Consider the following 26,495-nt stretch of genomic DNA (forward strand, 5'->3'; position numbering starts at 1 on the left):
GCTTCAAAAGTAGAATAGATATAACTACTGCTCATGAAAAAGGGCAAAACTTGACAGCTCTAAAGGCATAAAAACCAACATCGGGCCGCCATGCTACTGTATTGTCCTTAAATATATAGCCATGTGGTGATTACCACTTCACTTGACATTTCTGTGGGAATGCTGTGTTAACTAGCTTACAAAGTTGTAAAATGTCATTAACAGTTGTAATTTTCGGGCCACCATTGCTCAAGGGGACAGATCATTAGGGAGGGGGTTTGTGACAGACACTTGTCTGAGAGAAGTCTAAACTTGCTGAGGTTGCTGCAATCCTACTGGTTATCGATGTGGTTACTAGAAAAATTCTTTACTGATTATACCTTTTAAAAACGGCTAGATCTTTTACATAGTCCTCACTGCTATTGCTCTACTCTCCCCTCAGTCCTCCTCCTCATCTCCTCTCAAGGCGTTGCGGAGGTTTCTCCAGAATTCGGCTCTCCTCTCTTCTTCTTGTGGCCACTCCAAGTAGGTGGTCGAGCCCATGAGCTTGCGCAGCTTGTAGAAGCGTCTGGGGATGTCGTCCTTGGACAGTGGCTCCAGCAGGACCAAGATGGCCGCGTCCCCATTGGCATCCCCATCAAAAAGGCGGAAGTGGGAGAAGTCCAGTTCATACCGGCACCAGTCAGAGCGAACAAAGTGTTCTGAGAGGACGAAGATGGTGTGCCGGCTTCGCTCCATAGCACTCATGATGTTGTCCACTATCCAGTGTCCCGGGAGGAAGTCCCGTTTGTGGAGGCACAGGGAAAGAGGCTGCAGGTTTTCGGCATTCTGGGCACCTTCATCGTTCTGCCTAGAAGTAATGTGAACCAAAAATAGGTCTGTGTATTAGCAAAATGATTTGGCTATACAATTCATATCATGATACAAGTGTCATGATTCAATATATTGTGATATTTTATACTACAAACACTAGACGCATAGCAATATTTTGCCAAAATTTTTTGAAAAACGTCAAAGAAAACGCATCAAAACGAATTAAATCAGAGAAATTGGAGCCACAGCTAGTGTGGCATTCAATGTTGAACAAGTTTAGAACTGATACTGGATTGATAACAATCACAGCACCACCACTGATATTGTTATCCAAATGGAGTGCTGCTGACTGGTTTTGGATTAGAAATAAATGCTTTTCAGAGTAAAACAAGCCACACTGAGCAGCATTGCCATTGTTGTTTTCCAAATTCAGTGTGGTTAACTGTTCATCATCTAAACCCTCCCAATAAGTTTGCTGATTGGACGGGCTTCCGGCTGCCAGACACAATCAATTCTCTATGGATCCTTACCAGACATGTATGCAATGAAAAAACGGAGCGGGGGCGATTTAGGCTGGCTGTGTGAGGCTATCTGCTAGCTAGTAGCCTTACTTTCCCATGGCCTATCTATACATTAACCCGTGCAACTCTTAAGTTTGGACAAAAATTTAAACCATATTTTCCAACATCACTTTAATCATCATTCCTTTTGTATTGGTCTTAAAGGTAGTTTTCAGATGTTCTCTTTTTAACAGAGCTCCCCCTAGCTTCTTTCAGTTGATCTTTCTTTTCTGATACTCATGATGTCACCAGACACTCATTAACATACAGCCAATCAGATCAAATCATCAAAATGTGAAACCCCGCCTAACCTTACTGCCAACCCTCGCTTGTACTTGTCACTCAAAGGTCAGTCATGAAAATTAAGAAGGACGAGGCCGCTCCCTCACAGTTCTTGAGATATTCGAGCACAGTTACGGATAAAGGTATGAAAAACAAAATCTTTAGTTTTTTTTTTTTTTTACAGATAAATTGTTGCTGAACGATTTATTATGCCGTGTTGAAGGTTTTTGGACATGAAAAGTTAAATCTGATGACTGATTTCGGTCTGACTTTATCTTGACTTAGATACATTTTCTGCTTAGCAGTGGCTCTTCACCCCTTGTGTTTCTTGTGTTTGACCATCTTGGGAACGTTTTGGCCTTACGCCCCTCAGGCTGGTGTCATTATAGAGTATTTCCTTCTCATCCCATTAAATTACCTTGGCTCCTCCAACTCGGGGACCAGGAAGTTCTCCACCCAGCCGGCGTCTCTCTCGCAGTAGGAGACGAAGGCGTCGAAGCGCAGCAATGGCTCCACAGCTGTTCCATCTGCATGGCGACGGTGTCTCCGGGAGGCGGAGCTACGCTTGGCCTTTAGCCACGCCCACATCATCTTGACATACCAGAATGCATGAATGTGCCACAGCAGGACTCCCAGGAGAATCCCCAGGACCAGTGCCGTCCCGCAGCTCGAGGACACCAACAGGACCAAGTGGCACTCCGATAAAGTGAAACGAACCCGGCTCACCAGCTCCCCCCGCAAATGCAGAGGGGAGTCGCAGATATAGCTCTCATCTCCGTCTGTCAGCCTCACCTTTTCCTCTCTTCCACTGTCACGGTACGACTGGAAGAAGGAGACAAAATTGCAGGAGCAGACAAACTTGTTCTGACCCACCTGGAGGTTCTGTAGCCTTCTGTAGGACTGAAGGTCTGACCGTCCGAACATATTCAGGGTGTTTGACTGTGGAGGGACGAGGAACCAGAATTAATGGGTTTACCAGCTTTAAAACTGGAGACCGTAAACCTGAATAAAACTGTCAACCCCCCCCCCAGCAAAACCAGCGAGTAAACGAGGGATACAAAGAGGCGCTTCCAGAGCAGTGTGGTCTCTCAGAAAATTCAATATGTAATGCTCAAAGTGTATCACATTACTCTTAATCTCTCGAATGTCTGCAATCCGCTTTGTTTGAATCAAGCGTGAAGTGTGATGGTCGCACCGTCATGATCAGCGTGTGCAGACTGGGGAACATCCCTCCAGCGGGGAGGCTCAGGAACTTGTTTCCGGAGAGGTGGAGCTCTATCAGGGCAGGCAGGGACAGAGCCACGGGGAAGGCCTTGAGGTTGTTGTGGCTTAAATCCAATACCTTTGGATATCAGACATCCTGTTATTTCCAGATAATATCCACTCGATCGGAAGCAGTTGAAAAAAACTGTGTGGAAATTATGAAAAACATAATGCTGATCTCTGTTTTTGCGTTTAATATTTTTCTTTTAACAGTGTGTTTTGGCTCCCCTCGTCCAGTGACACTTTAAATGAGTGTGCAGTAAGATATGAATTGTCTTTTTATACCCCCCCTTTTTTCCCCCCTCCCCAATTTTACCTGTTGAATTACCCCACTCTTCCAAGCCATCCCGGTCGCTGCTCTACCCCCTCTGCCGATCCGGGGAGGGCTGCAGACTACCACGTGCCTCCTCCGATACATGCGGAGTTGCCAGCCGCTTCTTTTCACCTGACCGTGAGTTTCGCCAGGGGGGACGTAGCGCGTGGGAGGATCGCGCTACCCCCCCCCCCCCAGTTCCCCCTCTCCCCGAACAGGCGCTCCGACCGACCAGAGGAGGCGCTAGTGCAACGACCAGGACACATATCCACATCCGGCTTCCCACCCGCAGACACGATTGTGTGTCTGTAGGGACGCCCGACCAAGGCGGAGGTAACACGGGGATTCAAACTGGCGATCCCCGTGTTGGTAGGCAACGGAATAGACCGCTACGCTACCCGGACACCCCAATATTCATTGTCTTGCTTGAGGAAACTGGTCGTTGTCTGTGTGTGTGTGTGTGTGTGTGTGTGTGTGTGTGTGTGTGTGTGTGTGTGTGTGTGTGTGTGTGTGTGTGTGTGTATATATATGTGTGTGTGTGTGTGTGTATGTATGTATGTATATATGTGTGTGTGTGTCTGTGTGTGTGTGTCTGTGTGTGTGTGTATATATATATATGTGTGTGTGTGTATATATATATATATATATATGTGTGTGTGTGTGTGTGTATATATATATATGTGTGTGTCTGTGTGTGTGTGTGTGCGTGTGTGTGTGTGTGTGTGTGTGTGTGTGTCTGTCTGTCTGTCTGTGTGTGTGTTTGAGAACTTCCCACCTAAATGCCATGGGTTAGCCTACGGGCTGGTCTATTGAAGAACGACTAAGTATAACAGCATAACTGTCTTTCCGTATTGAAATACGTAAATGCGCACTCGGTGAGTGGCAGCGAATAATCCCCGAGTATTATAAACTAAGATGGGAGGAAAGAGTTAAGAAGGGAACACGACAACGAGGGAAACAGGTTGGATTTGATGAAACATTTGCAATCTGCCCACCCAGGGACCATTAATTTCACGAGAATAAAACTATATCGATTCGATAATGAAATCGATACCAATAAACGTTGTACATCTGTGAATCGCAAAGCAAATGGTATTGAGTGAACACGATCTCAGTCATGTCTCCAAAATCTCCAAAATCAGGCGTCAACAAAGTAGTTTCCTCCCGCCACGCAACCCTAAGGTGTCTGGCACTTCAGGGAAAAGGAGGCTGTCGTGCCCTCGTTTACCTCCAGGGAGGTGGGCAGGCAGGGCGTGACGGCGGTGAGTTTAGCCCAGGAGAGGTTGAGGTGTCGCAGTGTGGGGGGCCAGGAGCAGCCCTGCGGCATGGAGCTGTATCCGTTCCCGCTGACGTCCAGGTGGGTCAGTTTAGAGAGCTTCGTCACCAGCCAGCTCAGAGTAGACAGGGACTGGAGACGACAAGACGGAGAGAGAAAAGCACGCAAGGTCAGAGGATGCAAAGGTGAGAGAAAAATCGACCATCTCCAGCCACAGTTGTGTGCATAATAAGCGACAACTCACGCCATCACAGTCCAACCCTTAAATGCTCACTGTCACTGTTGCAGGTAAACACAAGGGTGCAGCATTGCACCACTATAGCCATCATTCAAAACACTTCTTCATCCATCTTTCAAACTGCTCATCCTGCTCTCAGGGTCGCGGGAGCCTATCCCAGCAGTCATTGGGCAGCAGGTGGGGAGGCACCCTGGACAGGCCGCCAGGCCATCACAGAGCCCACACACATTTACACCTAGGGACAAGTTAGTACGGCCAATTCACCTGACCTACATGTCTTTGGACTGTGGGAGGAAACCGGAGAACCCGGAGGAAACCCACGCAGACAACATGCAAACTCCACACAGAGGACGACCCCCCAAGGTTTGGACTACCCGGGGACTCGAACCCAGGACCTTCTTGCTGTGAGGCGACCGCGCTAACCCCTGCGCCACCGTGCCATCTAAAGCACTTTTAAACAACAGTGATCATCTTTTTTGCTACCTTTGCCAGGTTTCTCTTGTTTCACTGACTGTTCTTAGATGAAGCGAGTGGGTCCCGAGACCCCCCCCCCCGGATGTCTCCCTCATTCCTCCACTATCACCTCCTCTCCTCTGCAACCTGAAAATAGGTGTCTACGCTGCCAGGTTGTCTGCTGTGCCAACACTGTAGGAGATGAGAGCAGCTGATAAAACAGCTCCTGAATACACATGTGTCCTACCCACGGAGGTATTTCCTGTACTCAATATCTGATGCCATACTGAAAATGTGGCGGCTGAAAAACTTAGCAATGGAGATATACTATATACGCGTGTGTGTGTGTGTGTGTGTGTGTGTGTGTGTGTGTGTGTGTGTGTGTGTGTGTGTGTGTGTGTGTGTGTGTGTGTGTGTGTGTGTGATAATTTATGTAGGGTGCCCTTTGTATGACTTAAATCACCTGGTTGTCAGGAATGCAGACAACCACTTAAAATGTCCCATTTCAGTCTCAGTATGGATTAATTGGCTCCGTTGGTGTAAAGGTCGGTGTTGTGTGTGATGGACTTGTTTCAGTTCCAAAGTGTTACATAAACAATGCTGCAACGAGAAAAAATGCTGCACATGGGCCAGCCACATTTGGCAGTGGAGGTGAAGGAAAATGGCTCATTCATGAGCGCCGTCTCTTAACGCGAGCATTCGTCCCCCCCCCCCAATCTTCTACCTGCTACAGTGTTTACATATCGTTTGATTCATTAGAAATTAAACTAATAATAACATTCCCAATGGAAAATATATTGTAGCGAATTCGGGGGGCAGTCTGGGAGACCGTCGCCACGGCGCGAACACATGGCTCCCGCGCCGCCATTTTTATGGAGGGTCCGACCCGTTGGTCAAGGACCAACGTGTCTACTTATCCGTGCACGTTACAATATTAAACAGCGCTGCAAGAGGCAGACGCCAGACATCCATACATGCCAAATAAATAAATCTGCAGCCCCCCCCCTCCCTTTGCAACATGCATGTCCTGATTTCGATATGTTGACCTTGGGCCCCAACCCTACCTCATCTTTCACATCTCCCCCAGCAAACGTCATTCATTCAGACCTTCAGAGCGTTAGTGCTGACGTTTAAGACCCGGAGGTCCTTCATCGAGCCGTCTCCCTGACACAGCGACTCCACCAGGGTCAGGTCTGTCAGGAGGTTGTCCGACAGATCCAGGTACTGCAGGTTCACCAGGAGGTGGGAGGTCAGACAGGGCATCACGAACACCTGAGGAAACACAGCGTGGGCTACTTTTTTTTTAAGGTCATCAATTAAGCTTCCCCAGGTTTCGAGTGAACACTTGGTATGTTTCTCTTACTTACTCATTGATTATTAAACCAGCTTTAACATGGAGAAGAAAAAGCGTGTTTGTGCTGTTATTTTCCGGATGTTATTGATTACAAGAACTTTGAGAGAGAGAGAGAGAGAGAGAGAGAGAGAGAGAGAGAGAGAGAGAGAGAGAGAGAGAGAGAGAGAGAGAGAGAGAGAGAGAGCAAACAAAAGACGTGCTTCAACCATTCTTTCATTTTGCTTGTTGTTCTTCAGATTGCTGGACGTTAGGGGAAGTCCTCTAGACGTCCCCAGGACGTCACGGGGATGTTATTGCAGGTGGTTAGGACATTACAGGGACGTTACGGGAAAATCTTCTAGTCCACGGGACGTCCCTGTAATCTCCTCGGAACGTCCTGCAATAACGTCCACGGGACGACAGGGGACGCCTAGAAGACTTCCCCTATCGTCCCTGTAATGCCCCCGCAATAACGTCCCTGTGACGTAATGAAACCCCTACACGATGACATTTACCGGACGTTCAGAGAGGACATTTGGGGGACGTGCTAGGACGTTTTTTTGTTTGTTTGCTGGGCTCTCTAAACTTGCTACATTCCATTTAACTGATTTCGAAGTGTTATTCTCTAACCTTTTCTTTCATCCCACCTGATATATTCGAAATATTTTCCAGGGTTATACTTTTTATGAGGAGTATATATGCAAGGGTAGTGACATAATAACAAACACCGCCCGGTAGTTCATGGGATCCCTATCCAAACGCATCCCACTAAACAGGCCCATCCAAACCAATAGAATATTCTCAAACAGGGCAATTTTTAATATCATACTTCTTCCATCACTCATTTAGCTGTTTATTCAGATTGTTTGTCTACTTTCCCTTCTATTTATTTATTCATGCATTTTTATCCAGTAGTTCATTTAGTTGTTTAATTTTTTTCATGTATCCCTGGTGAATGAAACTTCTTGTTATAGATATGTAACCGGTTACTTTCTTGCCCGGTGCGGGATTCGATACGGAGTGTATTGCACCTCAAGGCGACATCACTAACCGCACGGCTAAAGGGTCAGGCACGTTAGCTAGGGACTAACGTGTCTTATTAGTAGTTTACAGATATATTGGGGATAGATGTCTTAGCCCATGCCTCTATAGTACCGGGACCAGACTACACGATTTCGACACGATTATGTCACGATTTTGTCGTCGCCGACAAATTTCCCGCGTCGGGCCCGATTATGAGCGTCGGGAACCACGAACGGGCGTCTTTATCCCGTGTAGTTTGATATAATCGAAGAACAGCGACTCGACGTCTAGTACGCCCCAGGACACCCCGACGAAAAGTCTAGCGCGTCACGATTTTTTAGTCATCTCATATGACGTGTTCCTTGACGTTGACCAATAGGATGACAGAGTCCTCTCTCGCGCACGTATGTAAACATGCCAAAGATAGCTGCTTTTGCTGCTGTCAGGTGGACCGACGAAACCGAGGGAAAGTTCGCTGAGCAGCGGCAACAGTACCGCTGCCTTTCTGACGTTTCGTCGAGGGAGGACCGCGACAGAGTCAACAAAGACAGGCTAAATGTTGGCGAGAAATAGCGGAGGCACTTCAGCAACCCGGTGAGTAGCTGCTTAAGCTATTGTAAACTACTGATAAGACCCGTTAGTCAACGGGTCTGACCTTTTAGCCGAGCGGTTAATGATGTCGCCTTGAGGTGAAGTACTCTCCGTATCGAATCCCGCACCGGGCAAGAATATAACCGGTTACACTATGCTTGGTTAGCGTTCCCCACTAGCACTAGCCGCAACAGCGTCCACAAATTATTATTTTTTTCTTTTCTTTTTTCGTGTGGGAACACAAGACCGCTAGCATCACACATAGTGGTTCTGTAGCCATGACTGACAATTTCTTGACCCGACGACCTAGGTCCTAGGACCCCGTGCGAGACCACGAAAGGCAGCGTACGATGACTGGTCGTGGTCGTACTTGTCGTGTTGCCAGTATCCCGGCCACTGTGATTGCCTATGGCGACCATCGTGAAAGACAAAAATATCGTGGAGTCTGATCCCGGTTTATGATAGACTTGTGAATGGAGAGCCGTTGTCCCCTACCTTGGAACCGATCACTGACACCTTCCTGGGGTACGCGAGCAGAAAGCCGAGGTCCAAAAGAGAAACAAACTTATAGACATCTAGTATCTCTGCATTGCGTATGAAGAACTCATCGATGCTCTTGTGGTCGGTCCAGTTGGCTCTCTCCCACCTGGAGCCACATGTAGACGACAAACACAAGGACCAAGAGAGATGTATTATAAGACATGTTCATTATGGGGGGAAAAGTGACCACGATTCCACTAAACTGACAGCTGGTCTAAGGGTAAAACTTATCATGGATGGTATTTGGCCTTTAGCTCAAGGAAACCAGGGGTAACAACTGTTTAAGAACCATTCAACAGATAAATGTTAATTTCAGCACATTTATTCTTTAGACAGGGGCAAAGATAAGGGCTTACATTTGTATAAAAAAATCACAACCTCAATCGCGTGCTTTGCTGGTAATATGAAGAAACAGATTATGTGAGTTGGTCTTGGTCTTCTTAAAAATGCAAGACTCTGTATTCAGCTAGCTTTAAGCAAAGTTTAATAACCCCTAATGTAACACATATGTTCCACAAATAACCAAGAAAGCTGGGCACGTTTGACTTCTTGATGACAAGGAATACTGTTTTGGTTTAGGGATGATGGCAAAGCAGCCCATTGAAAACATACAGAGCAAACTGCCTGTGTAAAACAACCTCCCAGCTATATTTGTCTGTCAGTGATTGACACATGACACTGTATGCAGGTTTCTCACCTGCCCTCGCCTGTCAGCGTAATGTCGTCCACTATGAGAGAGGTGACAGGCGCTCCACTGGACACCAGCAGGAAGTTAACAATCGCCTCGTCGGATAGGGAGAAGTTCCTGAATGTTAAGGACCTGAGGGGTAATATCAGAGGATGAGCAACCGACCGAATTCACTGGTTGGCTGGTTGATCTTCCAGAACAGTTACTGTAATGCCACCTTATAGCCAACGTTTTCCTGTCAGACAATAGCAGCTGCAATTAAATTTGGTTCCTTGAATTTCCGAACAGTAAGATCTGTTGACCTTTTTTTCTAATCAATCAATCAATCAATCAATCAATCAATCAATCAAAACAGAGAATGTGTGTGTGTGTGTGTTCTTGTAATTTTATATTTGTGAGGACCAGTTGTGAGTTTTTGATCATCACAGTGAGGACCTTTTGGCCGGTCCTCACTTCTTTAGGGTTAGGATTTGTTTAAGGTAAGGGTTAAGGTTAGACTTATAGTTCTGATGGTTAAGGGCTAGGAATGAATGTAGCCAGCGAAGGGTCCTCACAAAGCTAAAAGTACAAGAAAGTGTGTGTGTGTGTGTGTGTGTGCGTGCGTGCGTGCGTGCGTGCGTGCGTGTGTATACCAGGTTTTTCTATCCTTCCCCATTAGGATGGAAAAACCTGAAACCACCTACCTTGTGGGGACCTTTTATGGGTCCCCATGAAGAAAATAATCTATTTTAGGGTTAGGACTTGGGTTTAAAGCTAAGGTTAGAATTAGGATTAGATTAAAGTTAAGGTAAGGGTTAAGGATGGGCAAGTAGTTATGATGGTTAAGGTTAGGGTTAAGGGCTAGGGAATGGATGTAGTCAATGAGGGGTCCCCAGAAGTATAGAGAGACACGGTGTGTGTGTGTGTGTGTGTGTGTGTGTGTGTGTGTGTGTGTGTGTGTGTGTGTGTGGCCAGACCTGATTCTGCTCTTGGCTGCCTCTCTTAAAGGCTGAACAGACTCGTATCCTATCAGATGCAGGTCTGAGAGAACCATGGGTGTCTCGGGGTACGACACGTCACGGAGCACGGCCGAGGCCAGGGCCGGGTCGCTTAAGAAAGGACCATGGAGACTTAAAATGACACGACCCAAAGGCCACATGTCCGCCAGAGAACCTGCCTCATACCTGGAGGGACAGATAAACAGAGGACAACAGAAAGGGAGATGAGAATGAGGGTGATAAGGGAATATTTAAGAACGTGGCAGAAGACGTGAAAAGACAAGAAAAGGACTGAATGTTTGTTTTTGTGTTTTTCATTCTGCTTCTTGGTTGTGGAGACTAGCTAGTGGACCAGCTAGCACAAGCGACAAGGTGAATGCAGAGACCCTACTGAAAGCAGCCACTTTATTATTTTTTTGCTTGTGCTCAAAAACTCAGTCAACACACACATACACACACACACACACACACACACACACACACACACACACACACACACACACACACACCTCTTCAGGTTGTTGGCATGCAGAGTGAACTCCTCCAGCTGAGTGACTCCTGCCAGAGCTTCTCTCCTCAGCTCCTCTAGAGCGGCTCCTCCCAGCGCTAGCCTTCTCAGCCTTCTCAGCCCCTGAAACACTGGAGGTGACCCCAGGGCCCTGGAAGAATCAGGAGGAGGAGAGAGAGGAGACTGCGACTAGGAGGTGAGGCACTTTTTTTTACATCGCTTTACTTAACTATTATCATCCTCTCATGGGAAACCTGTCTTGCAGCAGCTAGTTAGTACAATACAACAAAAAGTCATTAAAACTAAAACGTGAATAAATAAAAAGTGATCGTCAACATAGAGGTGGGATGCTGATGTCCAACAGACAGCAACTGCAAAGCAAAAGTGCAACTTAAAACCTCATGGAACTAAGCACTGGAACCGAATAAAGTATTGTACTGGTTTATCAAGGTAATTCCATAAGGTAAAATGAGTTTTTATATCTGTTACTCTTTAATCCAGGCAACTTAAACCTGCATCCTAAAGGCAGCTACTGAAATTCCCTTCTGTCCACAATACACCTGCCCCTGTGGAGTACCTGCTACTCAAAAATAACGGTAAGATGACACTGTTCACTTAAGATCTTACCAGCCAGTTTCACAACAATCTGCAAACTTTGTTTGTTTTGTGCAGTCAAAACTCCAAATTAAGCAACTATATGGAAGGTGAGAACTGATTCCATAAAAGACTTGTCAAACTTTACCCTAATTTTCCTGTACACATTAAAAACATTCAAGCTTCGCAGGAAGTACAGTCTCTGACAGGCCTTTTTTGCAAACTGACTCAGTGCTGGCATCAACGTTGGGTCTTGGGTCCACAGAGATACGTTGAGTATTGCTCGCCAGCACAATACCTTAGTCAGGTTCAGGAGGTTGGTTGTCTCCCGACCAAGGCCATGCTCGTCGTACTCTTGACTCAGAACTAAACCTCTAACATTCAAACTGAAGGTGTGCCAATGAAGACCTGAACACCACTGAGCCTCTACGGTGCATAGTTGGAAACCACTCTGCCTGTATACCTGTGTGGGATGAGCTGGATACCTGTATGGATTGTTCAGTAGGTTAAGCTGCCGTAGGGCCCCTAATTCGCTGAACCAGTCTTGGTTGAGGATGGTCAGCTGATTGTCAGACAGGTCCAACTCCTCCAGGCTCCACAGGGGAGAAAAGGCCGCAGGCTGAATTAGAGCTAATATGTTACCTGGTGGAAATGGAAACCTGCACGTCAGACCTGATATAACAACCCTGTTAAAATCGGACTGAAACTGAAGCGCTAATGTTTTGTGACGTCACTTATTATTTTAATTATCGTGCATTTTGTACTGTCTCTTGCTGCTGAAACAAATTTAGGAAGGGGTATAAGTCATCCATCCATTATCTGAACCGCATATTCTGCTCTTAGGGTCGTGGGGATGCTGGAGCCTATCCCAGCAGTCAATGGGCGGCAGGCGTGGAGACACCGTGGACAGGCTGCCAGGTCATCACACAGGGCTAACATACACACACACCCACATACACATTCATACTTAGGGGCAATTTAGTATGGCCGATTCACCTGACCTGCAAGTCTTTGGACTGTAGGGGGAAACCGGAGCCCCCGGAGGAAACCCACGCAGACATGGGGAGAACATGCAAACTCCACACAGATGACGACCCGGGGCAACCTCCAAGGTTGGACTACCCCGGGGCTCGAACCCAGGACCTTCTTGCTGTGAGGCGACCGCGCTAACCACTGCGCCACTGTGCCGCCCAGGTATAATTCAGTTTTTCTATTTTTCTCTTTTTAAAAGAGTTCCCCCCAGTTCAGCTTCTCTGGACCGATCTTTTCTTCCTGATACTCATGATGTCATCAGGCACGCTTATTTACATACAGCCAATCAGATCCAAATCATCAAAATGTGAAACACCGCCCACCCTTACTGCCAACCCTTACTTGTACTTGTCACTTGGAGGTCAGTTTATGACTATTAATGAGGACTAGACCACTCCCTCACAGTTCTTCAGACAATTGACAACAGTGATGGATAAAGATATAAGAAGCACAGTTACTGATATTTTTACATTGTCTGTTAGTGTCAAGAAATATGTTGTAAGCACTTGCAAGTGCCCTATTATTCATCATTCATTCATTCACCTCGTAGACTCAGAACCCTTAAGCGTGTGTGTCCTCTCAGATCATCATTGGTCACCGTGGTGATGTGGTTGAAGGACAGGTCAATGGTCAGAGCACTGTCTGTTACCGTGGGAACATTATCGAATCCACTGTAGGAGCAGTTACAGGAGAGATGCTCATTGCAGCGGTTGCAGGATGACCTCTCATCCTCTGGGCTTGACCTCTGTGCCCAGGAGAGGGGGAAGGAGAAGAAGAGGACGAAGAAGGCTGATGAACAGACGGATGGCTGCTTCATCCTGTAGAGAGAAAATGGATGAGGGGGAGAGCGTGAAAGACGAAAGAGAGGAATGAGCATGGATGAACAAATGAGAGGACCTTCCTGTGGTAAGACACACACACACACACACACACACATTGATGGGGACAAAAAATGCAATAATATTAAATAATAATTATTGATGAGCAGAGAAAAAAAAGTTTTGACGTGATCAGTGTGCGTCCTCATCAACAGCAGCTGTGTAAGAGGAAAAATGCATTTCAGAAAGACAGATATTCTCTAAAAGTATCCTGGAAGAGTCACGTGGTGTACAACATCAGTCTTTGCAAAATCGTTGTAGTGCGCCATATGATTTTGCAGCAGAGATGGACATTGCATGTCTTTCGTCGTAAAACTGCACTTAAATGTGAGGGTGTAATGGGAGGCGTCAGCAAAAGAGGAAGTCCTCACAGTTTCACTTTGATTTTCCCAACCCACTCCCCATGAAGCATTTCTGTAAATATTTGGATACTTTTGCAAACTGTGAAGATCATCGTCGTGATATACTCGAGCAAACTCCGAGTTGGTTAATTTGAGTTATTCTATAGGATCAACCTCGGTACATTGATTATCCAAAGTCATGGTTTATATTTTGGGTAATATCGCACTTCTTAACCATACTTTCTAGTGTTTTCCACGTTGGTAGAGTAAAGCATCCATAGCAGTAATCAACAGCTATCAGAATTAAGGCAACACAATGTCTGTGATGGTTTTGATGGCCTATAGATCCAGTAAGTGTTGATAACTATACCATAGACACGTGACACCCTAAACATATTGGGACACTTTAACGTCTTGTGGATGATAGCGGTGTAAGAAGCACCAACTTTCAATATACGTAATACATGTAATCTACACAAGTGTTACCCATGATGCAATCTGTCAGGCTCTGCACTGTACCTGCTCTCTCATATTAATAAAATATCTAAATGTCCAAATAATAAATAACATGATGTTTATGCATTAATAACACACACACACACACACACACACACGTGCAAAAGTTTCAGTTTAGGATGCTATAGTGCAAATGATCTTCAGTTATACAGTTTATGTTGCTGGGTAACAGCTATAAAAGTTTCATTTATTATTATTATTATCATTATTATTATTATTATTATTATTATTATTATTTTTGCTTACCTCATAGTTTCTTTCTCCAGATCTGCTTCTGACAAGAAATGCTGGGAAAAAGGAGGAGAAAGATGAAAAGAGGTGAATTGAAATGCGTGTGTGTATGCGTTATACCCGCTTTGTATACAGGATGTGAAATGTGAGGGTGTTGTTGTTCGGGGGGGGGGTGGCAGCTGTTCGCTTGTGTGAAAGAGGTAGTGAGCAAAATGAAATCATTTGAGGAGAGCCAATAAGGGTTTGTGTGTGTGCGTGTGTGTGTGTGTGTGTGTGTGTGTGTGTGTGTGTGTGTGTGTGTGTGTGTGTGTGCCTTTAATATCTATGATTTTTTTATGCATATACACACACAATAATTTCTGAAGTATCCAGGATAATTTTGTAACATTGCGCCTTTTGTCCTCAGACTACGAGAGCTTAGTCATCTCCACAAGCTCAAGGTAAAGGGATATTACGCTTTTGGCTGCAAACAACCTTCTGTTTAATGTGAGGAAATGTCAGACCCAGGCCATCAGAATCCGGTAAGATGTGATATAATCATTTTTTTATTTGGGCCATGAGTGACTTACTGAGTTTCAGTTCATGGGGACATTTACTACTATAACTGTCTCCGTCCTTTTAGTGTCTGAACTGCATTTCCTCTTTTCATCTGGCTCAGTCAAAGAGGCTTGTCATGCAAACTGGCATCAAAAATATCTGTTAAGTAAGTCAACCTTGCGGCTTGCACACTAACCACTGTATATTTGCATAAAACAAATAAACTGAAAGATGAATGGATATTCATGATGCGAAATCCACCTCTTGAAAAAGTTCAGCACCACCCCTGACTTTTATTTTCAAAGGCAGGATGCAAGTTGTGAGCACTTCGACAATTTCAATACATTTTCAAAGAATTTTCAATAATGCATTGTAATACTGTCTATAAGGCTATCAAATTATTAACAGATGGTTAAAGGGGGATCCGGGTAGCGTAGCGGTCTATTCCGTTGCCTACCAACAAGGGGATCGACGGTTCGACTCCCCGTGTTACCTCCAGCTAGGTCCCTACAGGCACAATCAGCTGTGTCTACGGGTGGGAAGCTGGATGTGGGTGTGTGTCCTGGTCGCTGCACTAGCGCCTCCTCTGGTTGGTTGATTGGGGCGCCTTTTCGGGGGGGAATAGTGTGATCCTCCCACGCGCTACGTCCCGCTGGCGATACTCCTCACTGTCAGGTGAAAAGAAGTGGCTGGTGACTCCACATGTATCGGAGGAGGCATGTGGTAGTCTGCAGCCCTCCCCGGATTGGCAGAGGGGGTGGAGCAGCGACTGGGACATCTCTGAAGAGTGGGGTACAATTGGGCAGGGGGAAAAAAAAGGTTATAAAGTGCTTTATCTGATTTGTCAGGAGATCTGTTTTACAACACACAATATTATGGAGTATTATAATCAAATGATTGTAAAGAACGATAAAGCTCAATGAAATATGTTTTCCTCTGCTGCTTCAAGTGAAATTCTTATCATGATTTTATAAAACTTTTTGAGTCGTATCTCAGAGCTTCATAAATCCTCATCGTTGTGGTTTTGTAGGATTCATTTTAGCGTGTGCCAAGACGAAGCAACAATCCCAAAGCAGCAGTTTCAGTCAAAATAATTTCACAAACAGGGGGGCATGGTTCACGAAAAGTATCTCTGAAATAGAAAGTATGATGATGTCGCTTATTTCTTGAGCGTAGCAAAACACAGTAACGAGAACAGGCCGCCGTCTCGTGTTATCTTCCTCTGCAGCAGTCATAAAACATCATGATGAGCTTCTGTTGACTGCAAAACTAAATGCCGTCCTTAATATGGAAACACCGTGCACTGCCTGTGTAAGCCTTATCTATGCAACATGGTTCACACATGTATCCAATGTCTGCCCTGTCACGTGGCTGTACACAGGCGCTAACTCATATTGAGCTAAGCTAAGTAAGCAAAGTGTGGGTTGCTATCAGAGATGGGCTCAAGGCAAGCAGCATGGTAAGCAGAAGTTTATTGCAAGGCCACGTAGTATGCTTTCACAAGAATGACTACCAGGGCCAAGTAAGGAAGTATCAACCACTAAAATCATGGTTTCCATGGTTTCCACAGTTATAACAACCAATAGGGCAGAGCTCGTGGCACCCTATGAGAATTCACAGCACAGCTGGATTGCAGCTTTGACCAATGGGTTTGCTTGGCTGAATTACCCATTGTTTAAACCTCAATAATTATTAACTTTCAGTAGATCTCATCCAATGCACTTTGTCCAACAGGTGGCGGGTAATTCATCAGCGACAACCAGTTTCCCTAAAGTGAGGTGAACGATGACACAGCCAGATGTAATGAACGACTTCCAGGTTCTGTCCATAAACTGAACTATTACAGATATGTCTAACTTGTTTTCTTTTGTGAGAGCCTTTTGCAACTTTGTTTGAAAAAATGCTACAGAAATTGTAAAGTAATCAGTTTTACCAATAGTTGTAAACAGTACCAGTAGTATCTTACTGATGAAATGTGAAGAATATTGAATGTATTTTCCAATGGAAGTAGTCAGATACAATTCATATGCCGCTGTTAATACAGTCAAAATTTATTTTGTTTGGTGATCATATTTTTTTCATATTCATTTTTTATCATATTAATAATGTCTGGAATGCTATTTGAGGGCTTCCACACTCTTAGCATGATGGGATGCTATATTATTATCGATAATATTATCATTTATAATTTTTGGTGCCAAACCTGCGTGGAAGCACATTTTCTTCTTCTTTGATATTCTTAATTTTTTATTCTTAATTTCAGCAATTGTCCAAAGTTTCATACCTTAATCGTATCCAGTGTGTACATATATCTGATTCTTTTGACTAAAGATGCAACTTAGATTATGATTAATATTATAATTATATATATTATATTATAAATATTATAATTAGATCCATCCATTATCTGAATTGCTTATCCTGCTCAATTTTGATTATATAAATATATAGATTATAATATTAGCGGCATGGTTGCGCAGTGGTTAGCACTGGTGCCTCTCAACAAGAAGGTCCTGGGTTGGACCGGAGTTGGTCCCCGGGTGCTGCACGGCAGCTGCCCACTGCTCCTAGCTACACAGCTAGGATGGGTTAAAAACAGAGAGAAATTTCCCTATGGGGGAAAGTATAAAGGATCCCTATGTGGGAAATTATAAAGTATCTCAAAATGTAAAAAAAAAACAGTGCAGATTTTATGTTTTTGGAAGATTAATAAATTGGTTGAGGTGTACTGGTAATAATCTTGACATCTTGACAACACATTTTATCATAGTTGTGAGATTTAAAAATCTTGAGAAAATGTCCCCTCTCTACACTGCAAAGCATCTTGCTATGTTTTCCTTAGGACTGGTAGAGCAATCTGCATTACTCTGCCTTGTTTGATGTTTGCTTGTGGAAAGTTCATGAAACAAGTGATACGCCAGTCAGAAACACCCTGTTGGTAGAATTTCCCACCTGTTTTAGAAAAAGAAGACCTAATCATAACTGAACATACTGTAAGACTACCAAACTTATTAAGATAGACATTGTCTGCACTGTAAGACAACACTGGGTGGTATTGAATGTGTCGTGAATACAAGTTGGCTTAACTTTCCCCTGCAGACAAAAAAGATATAACCTAGATTTAGACAAAACCAGGTGTAAAGGAAAACCAGTCAGAGGCTAGCTGCCAATGATCCATTCAGTAATACACACGGGATCTGATGTTAAATCCCTTATGCGGACATTCGGGGGGGGGGGTACACACAAAAACCCAATTCAAAAAAAAAAAACAACCCCCAGACAGAAAAATTCGGCTAACTTCACACACTCATCTTTGCATTCAAAGAGAGAACATCAGAGAGTGCTGTCATAAATCTCCATAAAACCTGGCACCAAATGGCTTAGTTGGCTAGCAAACTAAAACCAACAGGGCCCAAGACACCTCCAGGGGGCTCATCAGAGAGCTCTGGCATCCCAACACCCCCTCCCCCACCTCCATATGGGCATCCGACACAGTTTACCTGTTTCTAACATAATAGAATAAAATATAACGAGAAATTCAGTTTTTAGTAATCACAGCTTTACTGCACCTATATTATAAGGTAAATAAATACAAGAGTAATTCAAAGACCAGCAGCAGAAGTATTTGCAGTCGGGATATTTGGGTAATCTTAAAGAGCGCGCTGTAAAAAAAGACTCCCCAAATGTTACACTGGTAGCATTGTCACAGTGCACTCTCATGTATTAATCCCGCATTCATCCATTGTTAAGTATTTCTTCTTTGGGCCTGAACCAAATTATAGCATCATGTCAGTAAAGATGGCGTGGGACCTCTACTGTGTCACAGATTTTTCAAATTGTAATTTCGGTTGTAATTTCTTTCTAGTTAGCCCTACGAGGAAGGTCTTCTTTCACATGCAAGCCAGCAGAGCTTCTGAAGACCGTCATTTGATAATAGCAAGGGCCGCTTCCTCAAGCTTGTATTACATTCAGTGTAACACGGTGGTTTTGTGACCATGGCCTCACACAAAACAGCTTGATACACAAGACACAGCTGACCATTATGAGCCAACTAAAGCTAGGGTGAGGCCGGGGGTGGGGGGGTGTCTACTTGGACCGATTCACCAACATAAGGTCTAATGAGACAGATCATGGCTGCATCACATTTGACCTCAAAAAATAAAGAAAGATCTTGGAAATAAAGGCGCGTTGGCAGCCATGGACAAGTATCGTAATTACAACAGCTTTACATCACAGCAGGTTATAAAGGCAGGGACGTCTTGTGGTAGCAGGTCAAAATCTTCTAGCTGTGGAGAGGTTTCACTCAGTAAAAGGTCAGTTGGTTAGTTTTTCTGAGCAAATATGCAGTGAATGTTGAGTTCTTATACTGAAATACCGATACTGGCTGTGATTATACTTATCTGTAAAGCCCATTTTAAAACTTGCATATGTGTGACAACAAAAAAGAAATGGATTCCAAATTCATTATGAATCTGTGACGCAATCACAATATCGAATGAGTTTGGCATTGCTTCAACATTTCATAGATTTTAACTTTGAGAATTTCCAGACTGAACAGAAAAACAGCCTTCTTTCTGCAAACCATGCAAAGATTGGCACTTCTGTTCTCATTTATTAGCCTTTTAGGATTTATGGGGTAGATTACTGCAGTACAACAGCAGATACTTCCTGTAATTTCAGTAAAGTGCCTTGGGACATCTGCTTAAAACAAGTGAACCTGTCTTAGAGCAAGCACTCATGTTTAAATATTTACTTGCTTGCGTTTTGACTTGTGCGAAGAAGCACCAAAGTGAAAGAAGGTACTGAAAAGAACGAAACTTTTGGCCACTTCAGCACGGTAGTAACTTTAATTTGGTCCAAAATAAAATCCCTTGTTGTACCTATCTGTTTTTAATAGTGTGTGCACCCTTTTCCCCCGCAGACCAGATTGTGTCACTGGGCTCCTAAACCATGACTGTGCTGTGTGTGTCTCTAACCCTCTGTGCCGTCCTGAGCCTGAGCGGAGCTGCATCGCTCAACTCCACCGTCATCTCTTTTCCCTGGAGTTTGTGCGAGCGACACAGACATATTCCCCCAGATATTATCGGTGCCTACATCCCACAGTGTGATCTTGATGGCAACTTCAGCCCCCGGCAGTGCTGGGCATCGTCTGGATACTGCTGGTGTGTGAACACCCAGACCGGAGAGGAGATCCCCGGGACAAGAACACCTCCAGGAACTCTGCCGTTGGACTGTGGTGAGCAAAGATTTGCTTTTACTGTGTGTGTGTGTGTGTGTGTGCCCTGACTTATCCTGTTTTCAGGGACACATGTCAGACTAAAGACCAGTTAATTGGGGACAGCTTGTCCAACTGGGGACAAAAGCAATGACCCTTATTTGGGAAAGAAGCTGATTTTTGGGTCAGTGGTTAAGGTTCGGGTTAGGTTTGGGTTAGGATTAGGTTAAGGTTAGGTATGTAGTTCTTTTTCTTGTTATTATTATTATTATTGTGCCCCCTTTTCTCTCCAATTGCACTTGGCCAATTACCCCACTCTTCCGAGCCGTCCCGGTCGCTGCTCCACCCCCTCTACCGATCCAGGGAGGGCTGCAGACTACCACATGCCTCCTCCGATACATGTGGAGTCGCCAGCCGCTTCTTTTCACCTGACAGTGAGGAGTTTCACCAGGGAGATGTAGTGCATGGAATGATCACGCTATTCCCCCCAGTCCCCCCCCGAACAGGCGCCCCGACTGACCAGAGGAGGCGCTAGTGCAGTGACCAGGACACATACCCACATCCGGCTTCCCCCCCGCAGACACGGCCGATTGTGTCTGTAGGGGCACCTGACCAAGCCAGAGGTAACACGGGGATTCGAACCGGCGATCCCCGGTTTGGTAGGCAACGGAGTAGACCCCCACGCTACCCGGACACCCCGAAATTATTTTTTTTTAATTCATTTTTCAATTTGATATTGTAAGGGACTTTGGTCAATGTTGGTCCTTACAATACAAGCTGTGTGTGATTTATGAATTGTGCTTTAATGTTCCTAATGGTCCTTTTATTGTATTTCTAAGATCTTGTTTTCAATGCTGTGTCTATGTGCGACCTTTTCTCATAGACTATTTGTGAAAACCACAGCACCCATTTAGATCAGCCCGGATTTAAACAGACCTCAACTGAATAGAGTTTTTATTTTTGTTTTTGTGTTTGTGTTTGTGTTTGTCCAAGAGCTCCATGCAACCACGGATGAAACGGCGGTTATGAACAACTTCTGCCCCACTGGTTGGTCCCGGTTCGGTATGCGGTGTTTCATTTTTATCACAGTCCCAAAGATGTGGATCGAGGCTCAGGTGAGAGCAAGTGGAGAGAAGGAGGGAAGGAGGCAACAAATAAAGAGAAATATTTTTCCCTTTGGTTTATATCTTTTTTCCAAAAACCTCTCAGTTTGCTAAGCCCATTGTCGGGGTGCTGTGGCACCGACCCTTGACCTATGCACTACTGCTTGCTTGCAAAGTGCGAGTTGAATACACAGAAAGAAGAAATCAAATGTACTCAACCAGACTGCAGGGGGTTTGAAGACATTTCAACATTCCCCCAGTTGACTTCCTCAGTTCCGATGTCAAGTGAAGACCCCCTACTCTTATTTCTGCAGAGAGGCCACTACCCTCATGGTAGACATCAGTGGGGATGAGGTATGTCTGGGATAGCGATGTAAAGACCTTTTTCCGATATCATCCCATTCATGTGTGAAAGGCACCAAGTGCGTAAAGTGGTCTCTCTGGGAAAATAAAACCTGGAGTCAGATCATGGGTGGATTACTGAACAGGCATACCAGGTCCGAGCCCAGGGGCCCAAGGGCTCAAGAGGCCCCTAAGTCAGAGTCTCTGCATGAAGCTGCTGTAATTAACTTTGCATTTCTTGGGTGTCCGGGTCATGTGGCGGTCTATTCCATTGCCTACCAACACAGGGATTGCCGGTTCGAATCCCTGTGTTACCTCTGTCTTGGTTGGGTGTCCCTACAGACACAATTGGCCGTGTCTGCGGGTGGGAAGCCAGATGTGGGTATGTGTCGTGGTCACTGCCTTAACGCCTCTTCTGGTTGGTCGGGGGGCCTGTTAGGGGTTGGGGGGGGGTAGCGTAATCCTCCCATGCGCTACGTCCCCCTGGTGAAACTCCTCACTGACAAGTGAAAAGAAGCGGCTGGTGACTCCACATGTATCAGAGGAGGCATGTGATAGACTGCAGCCCTCCCTGGATACGCAGAGGGGGTGGAGCAGCCACCGGGACGGCTCGGGGTAACTGGCCAAGTACAATTGGAGAGAAAAGGGGGAACCCCCCCCCCAAAAAAGAAAACTTTGCATTTCATGTGGCATAGTGAAAGGGCTTAGTCGTTCATGTCAATAACAGCCCAAAAGTCCTGATGAAAAACTGAAGGATACCGCTGATGAATGTATGCCTTAGTTAACATGTTTGTGGCGTTAATTGTGTGTATGCGCGCTGTAAATCCTGTTGAGGTACAGCTGAATTTAGATATTGTGCTGTTGGCTGCATGCCAGTGTACCTGCCCTGCTCCCCGGGGGGGGGGGGCTTTTTCCTCAAAAATCCACCTCTGGGTCAAATCAATCACTCAGTCAATCAGTCAATGGTGAAACATCTCCAAACCCTACGACAGCAGCCCAGTTGAGTGTATTTAATTTATTTTATGGAGGTAATCTTACACCTGGATGACTGAGACGAATCAGACATTGGAACTAAATCTCAGTCAGGTCACACATTCAGTAAAAGTCATTCTGAGTGAGAGTATTTGCTAAACGAAAAAACAATTTGGGGGTGGGGGGGTTGCTTGAACCACTGTGGCCTATGTACACATCGTCACTCCACACCTGAGACTTTAAAACCCATGTTTAAAAAAAAAAAAAAAAAAAAAAACAACTCCTCTCCATTTCTCCTCCACCAGGTTTACTGTCTGTTTGAAGGCGCCACACTGGCATCAATCCACAATAATGAGCAGAACCGCTTCATCCAGGCCTTGACCCGGGGAGATGGCTACGAATTTCCCAACACCTGGATAGGAGGGACTGACGGCATCCAGGCATGTAGACCTAACTTTAACATCAGTCTTTATTATCTAGAATTTAGATAGCGATTAATAGATTCAAACAGTCAAAATCCTTCAGATTGAGGAACTAATTTACAGAATTACGGACATCTCATGCACGTTTACAGGTTCATGCTGCAAAATGTGACAAACTCATTAGTAGGATTTCATCTCAAGTCAATGCAAATTAACATTATTTCCAGTTATTTCATAGAAATTATCTCATCACAATAGTCTATAATAGTCTTTGAAATCTATAAATTGTAAAGTGACAACGCCGTGGTGACGCCAACTCGGACTGTGAGGAATCTGGGTGTGATCCTGGATGACCAACTTGTTTTGCTGCAAACGTTGCATCAGTTGCTCGCTCCTACAGATTTCTCCTCTATAACATCAGGAGGATTCGCCCATTCCTCACCGACAAGATGGCACAGGTGCTCATCCAGGTTCTGGTCACTCTGGTCATCTACCGGCTGGACTATGGCAACTCCCTCCTTGCTGGTGCCCCGGCATCGGCCATCAGACCTCTGGAGCGTGTTCAGAAAGCTGCAGCTTGTCTGGTGTTCAACCGCCCTAAGTTCTCCCACACAACTCCCCTTCTCATGTCCCTACACTGGCTCCCAGTAGCTGCTCGCATCCAGTTTAAGACTCTGGTGCTAGCCTATAGAGCAGTGAAAGGAACAGCTCCTTCCTATCTCCAGGCCATGGTCAAGCCCTACACCCCCACCTGACCACTTCGCTCTGCTGCCTCGGGACGCCTGGTTGCCCCGTTGCTGAGAGGCCCCTGCTGCCAATCGACCTGGTCACGGCTCTCAGTGGTGGAATGAACTCCCCACTGATGTCAGTACAGCAGAGTCGCTGCCCATCTTTCGGCGCAGGTTGAAAACTCACCTCTTCAAGAACTACTACCCTGTTACTTGCTCTTAGCACTTATTGTATTCACTCATTAAAAAAAAAAATCTTAGAGGCTTGTTTAGAGAGAAGGTGCGCTTATGACCTCTGATGACGAGTAGTTCTCCTGATTTCCTATGTTAAATGCACTTATTGTAAGTCACGTCGGCTAAATGACTGTAATGTCATGTAATATAACTTGTTTTCTGGCTAATTTGATTTGTTTCAAGACATTTCACTAAAACAGGGATATGTGTCATCCGGTCCTTGTATAACCAAAGTGAGAGCTGTGTCCGTATTCTCAGCACAGTCAAACATGTTTTCCGTGGGTGTTGGATTCTGCCAAGGTTGTCCCTTGTCTCCGATTTGGTTTGTGATATTCATGGACAGGATCTCAAGGCACAGCCAAGGTGAGGGGTGTGTCTGTTTTGAGAACCTTAGAATTACATCTCTGCTCTTCACAGATGATGTGGTTTGTTTGGCTTCACCAGAACGCGACCTCTAGTGTGCACTGGAGCAGTTTGCAGCTGAGTGTGAAATGGCCGGGATGAGAGTCAGTACCTCCAAGTCTGAGGCCATGGTTCTCTACCGGAAAATGGTGGATTGCTCTCTCCGGGTTGGGGGTGAGTTGTTGCCTCAAGTGAAGGACTTCGAGTATCTCGGGGTCTTGTCTTTTCACGAGTGAGGGTAGGATGGAGCGGGAGATTGACAGACGGATTGGTTCAGCATCAGCAGTAATGTGGACGTTGTACAGGACCGTTGTGGTGAAGAGGGAGCTGAGCCCAGAAGGCAAAGCTCCCAATTTACCAATCAGTTTTCATTCCAACCCTCACCTATGGTCATGAGCTTTGGGTAGTGACCGAAAGGGTGAGATCACGGATACAAGTGGCTGAAATGAGTTTCCTCCGTAGGGTGTCTGGGCTCAGCCTTAGAGATAGGGTGAGGAGCTCGGACATCCAGAGGGATCTTGGAGTAGAGCCACTGTGCCTTCGCGTCGAAAGGAGCCAGTTGAAGTGGTTCAGTTATCTGATTAGGATGCCTCCTGGGCGCCTTCATTTGGAGTATTTCCGGGCACATCCAACTGGTAGGAGACCCCGGGGTAGACCCAGAACTTGCTGGAGGGACTACACGTCCAATGTGGTCTGGGAACGCCTTGGGGTCCCCCAGGAGGAGCTGGAGGGCGTTGCTGGGAGAGGGACGTATGGAGTGCCCTACTTAGCTTGCTGCCACTGTGACCTGACCCCGGAGAAGCGGCTGATGATGAGATGAGATCAGATCGGGGATATGTGTCTAAAAGCTAAGTAATTGTATCAAGAAATGACTCCTTGATATATTGACTTGAAACAAGTAAACTGACTAAAATTAGCAAAACTATCATGCCATGCAGTAAGATTTGACTAAAAATATCCCAAAACATCCCCATAAATCTGGATTGGAAAATATTTTTTTCTTGCCGACTTTAAAGGTAAATGTTCTCATACATTTACCATCCACTGCATGGCCAACGGATGAGTTACTCAAAATGTGTAGTTGGCCATTTATGTTGTCAGATTAACAGAGTAAGGTAACATAGTATGTATGGATATGTGCCTGTCTGTCTGTCTGTCTATAGGAAGGTCTTTGGCTGTGGATAGATGGTACCAGGTTTGACTATAACAACTGGAACTGGGGTGAAGATGACCACCAAAACGCAAATTGTCTGGAAATAAACTACGGAGGTGTGAACACATACCCCCCCCCCCACACACACACACGCACACAAATATCATCAACAACAAACAGACACACAAATGTCATACATATGCCACATATGCCAACAGAAATTGATATGTCATGGCCATAAACAATATATTTGAAAGAATCGAAAACCTCATTCTCACTAAAATGAAAATGAGGGCTCCCCTGCTGGATGTACCTTAAATTTGTTTCGGGGGGGGGGATTTTTAATAGATTAGGCCTATTGTAAAAAGCTTCTGAGCTTTGCGAAAATTTGTCAGCGAAGCTTCAAAGTGTGCAGAAATGGCTTTTGGGCCAGTCATAAAGTGAAGCTATTCGTACTGAAGAACATCTTTTTTTATTTTTTGCAGCTTCGTTGCGCTGGAGGGCCATGTCATGTGATACCATATTACCTTTTGTGTGTGCCAAGAGGATCTGAAGTGACATGCTTTTTGACAAGCCTGTAAATTTCCAGGCTAACTTTGTTTACTATTTGATTAATTTTAATGTAGACATCTTGATCAGGCATAGTGGATAAGATGTTACACATTTGGTTTCAGGTAGTGATTTTGCAACATTTGAATTAAACAGACCTGCATTGCAAATAAATAAATAAAATCTGTCACTTTAAGTCAAACCTTTTTCTTTGCTTAAATCAATGAAATAAATCTTGGTTTCAAAATAGATCTCCAACTTTTCATATTCTCCTGTTATTCTTGTCCTGTCATTTATTAATACCTGGGGAGAAAAAAATAAATGCAGTTGCAGAGGTCATACAGATTATCCAAAAACAAAAAAAACAAAAAACACCCTGACCTAAACTGAATTCTCAGATGAATGCCGG

At 45.0% G+C, this 26,495-nt stretch overlaps 2 protein-coding genes across 2 annotated transcripts; one reads left to right on the forward strand and one right to left on the reverse strand.

The window, feature by feature from the left end:
• Positions 1-335: 335 nt before the first annotated feature.
• Positions 336-13,280, reverse strand: tlr2 (toll-like receptor 2). Its single transcript, XM_056300049.1, has 11 exons — positions 13,007-13,280; positions 11,917-12,073; positions 10,839-10,988; positions 10,309-10,515; positions 9,362-9,484; positions 8,620-8,770; positions 6,285-6,449; positions 4,439-4,618; positions 2,830-2,976; positions 2,053-2,573; positions 336-829 (listed from the first exon to the last, which is right to left on the reverse strand). The coding sequence occupies exons 1-11, from the start codon at positions 13,278-13,280 to the stop codon at positions 418-420; spliced, it is 2,487 nt and encodes an 828-aa protein (XP_056156024.1). The 3' UTR covers positions 336-417.
• A 1,532-nt stretch (positions 13,281-14,812) lies between these two features.
• si:dkeyp-75b4.10 (galactose-specific lectin nattectin) lies at positions 14,813-26,283 on the forward strand. The gene is made up of 7 exons (XM_056300050.1): positions 14,813-14,950; positions 16,701-16,784; positions 19,888-20,202; positions 21,175-21,296; positions 22,904-23,042; positions 25,552-25,653; positions 26,023-26,283. The coding sequence occupies exons 3-7, from the start codon at positions 19,917-19,919 to the stop codon at positions 26,088-26,090; spliced, it is 717 nt and encodes a 238-aa protein (XP_056156025.1). The 5' UTR covers positions 14,813-14,950; positions 16,701-16,784; positions 19,888-19,916; the 3' UTR covers positions 26,091-26,283.
• Positions 26,284-26,495: the final 212 nt, after the last annotated feature.

The sequence above is a fragment of the Lampris incognitus genome, chromosome 20, assembly GCF_029633865.1.
Source record: "Lampris incognitus isolate fLamInc1 chromosome 20, fLamInc1.hap2, whole genome shotgun sequence".
Taxonomy (NCBI): domain Eukaryota; kingdom Metazoa; phylum Chordata; class Actinopteri; order Lampriformes; family Lampridae; genus Lampris; species Lampris incognitus.

Excerpts from the sequence above, each read along its gene's own strand:
- tlr2 (XM_056300049.1), bottom strand. The coding sequence starts at position 13,280 with ATGAAGCAGCCATCCGTCTGTTCATCAGCCTTCTTCGTCCTCTTCTTC. Across the intron at positions 12,074-13,006 it reads AAGGGTTCTGAGTCTACGAG|GTAACATATTAGCTCTAATT; the intron begins GTGAATGAATGA and ends CATTTCCACCAG. Across the intron at positions 830-2,052 it reads CCCGAGTTGGAGGAGCCAAG|GCAGAACGATGAAGGTGCCC; the intron begins GTAATTTAATGG and ends CATTACTTCTAG.
- si:dkeyp-75b4.10 (XM_056300050.1), top strand. The coding sequence starts at position 19,917 with ATGACTGTGCTGTGTGTGTCTCTAACCCTCTGTGCCGTCCTGAGCCTG. Across the intron at positions 20,203-21,174 it reads AACTCTGCCGTTGGACTGTG|AGCTCCATGCAACCACGGAT; the intron begins GTGAGCAAAGAT and ends TGTTTGTCCAAG. Across the intron at positions 21,297-22,903 it reads AGATGTGGATCGAGGCTCAG|GTTTACTGTCTGTTTGAAGG; the intron begins GTGAGAGCAAGT and ends CTCCTCCACCAG.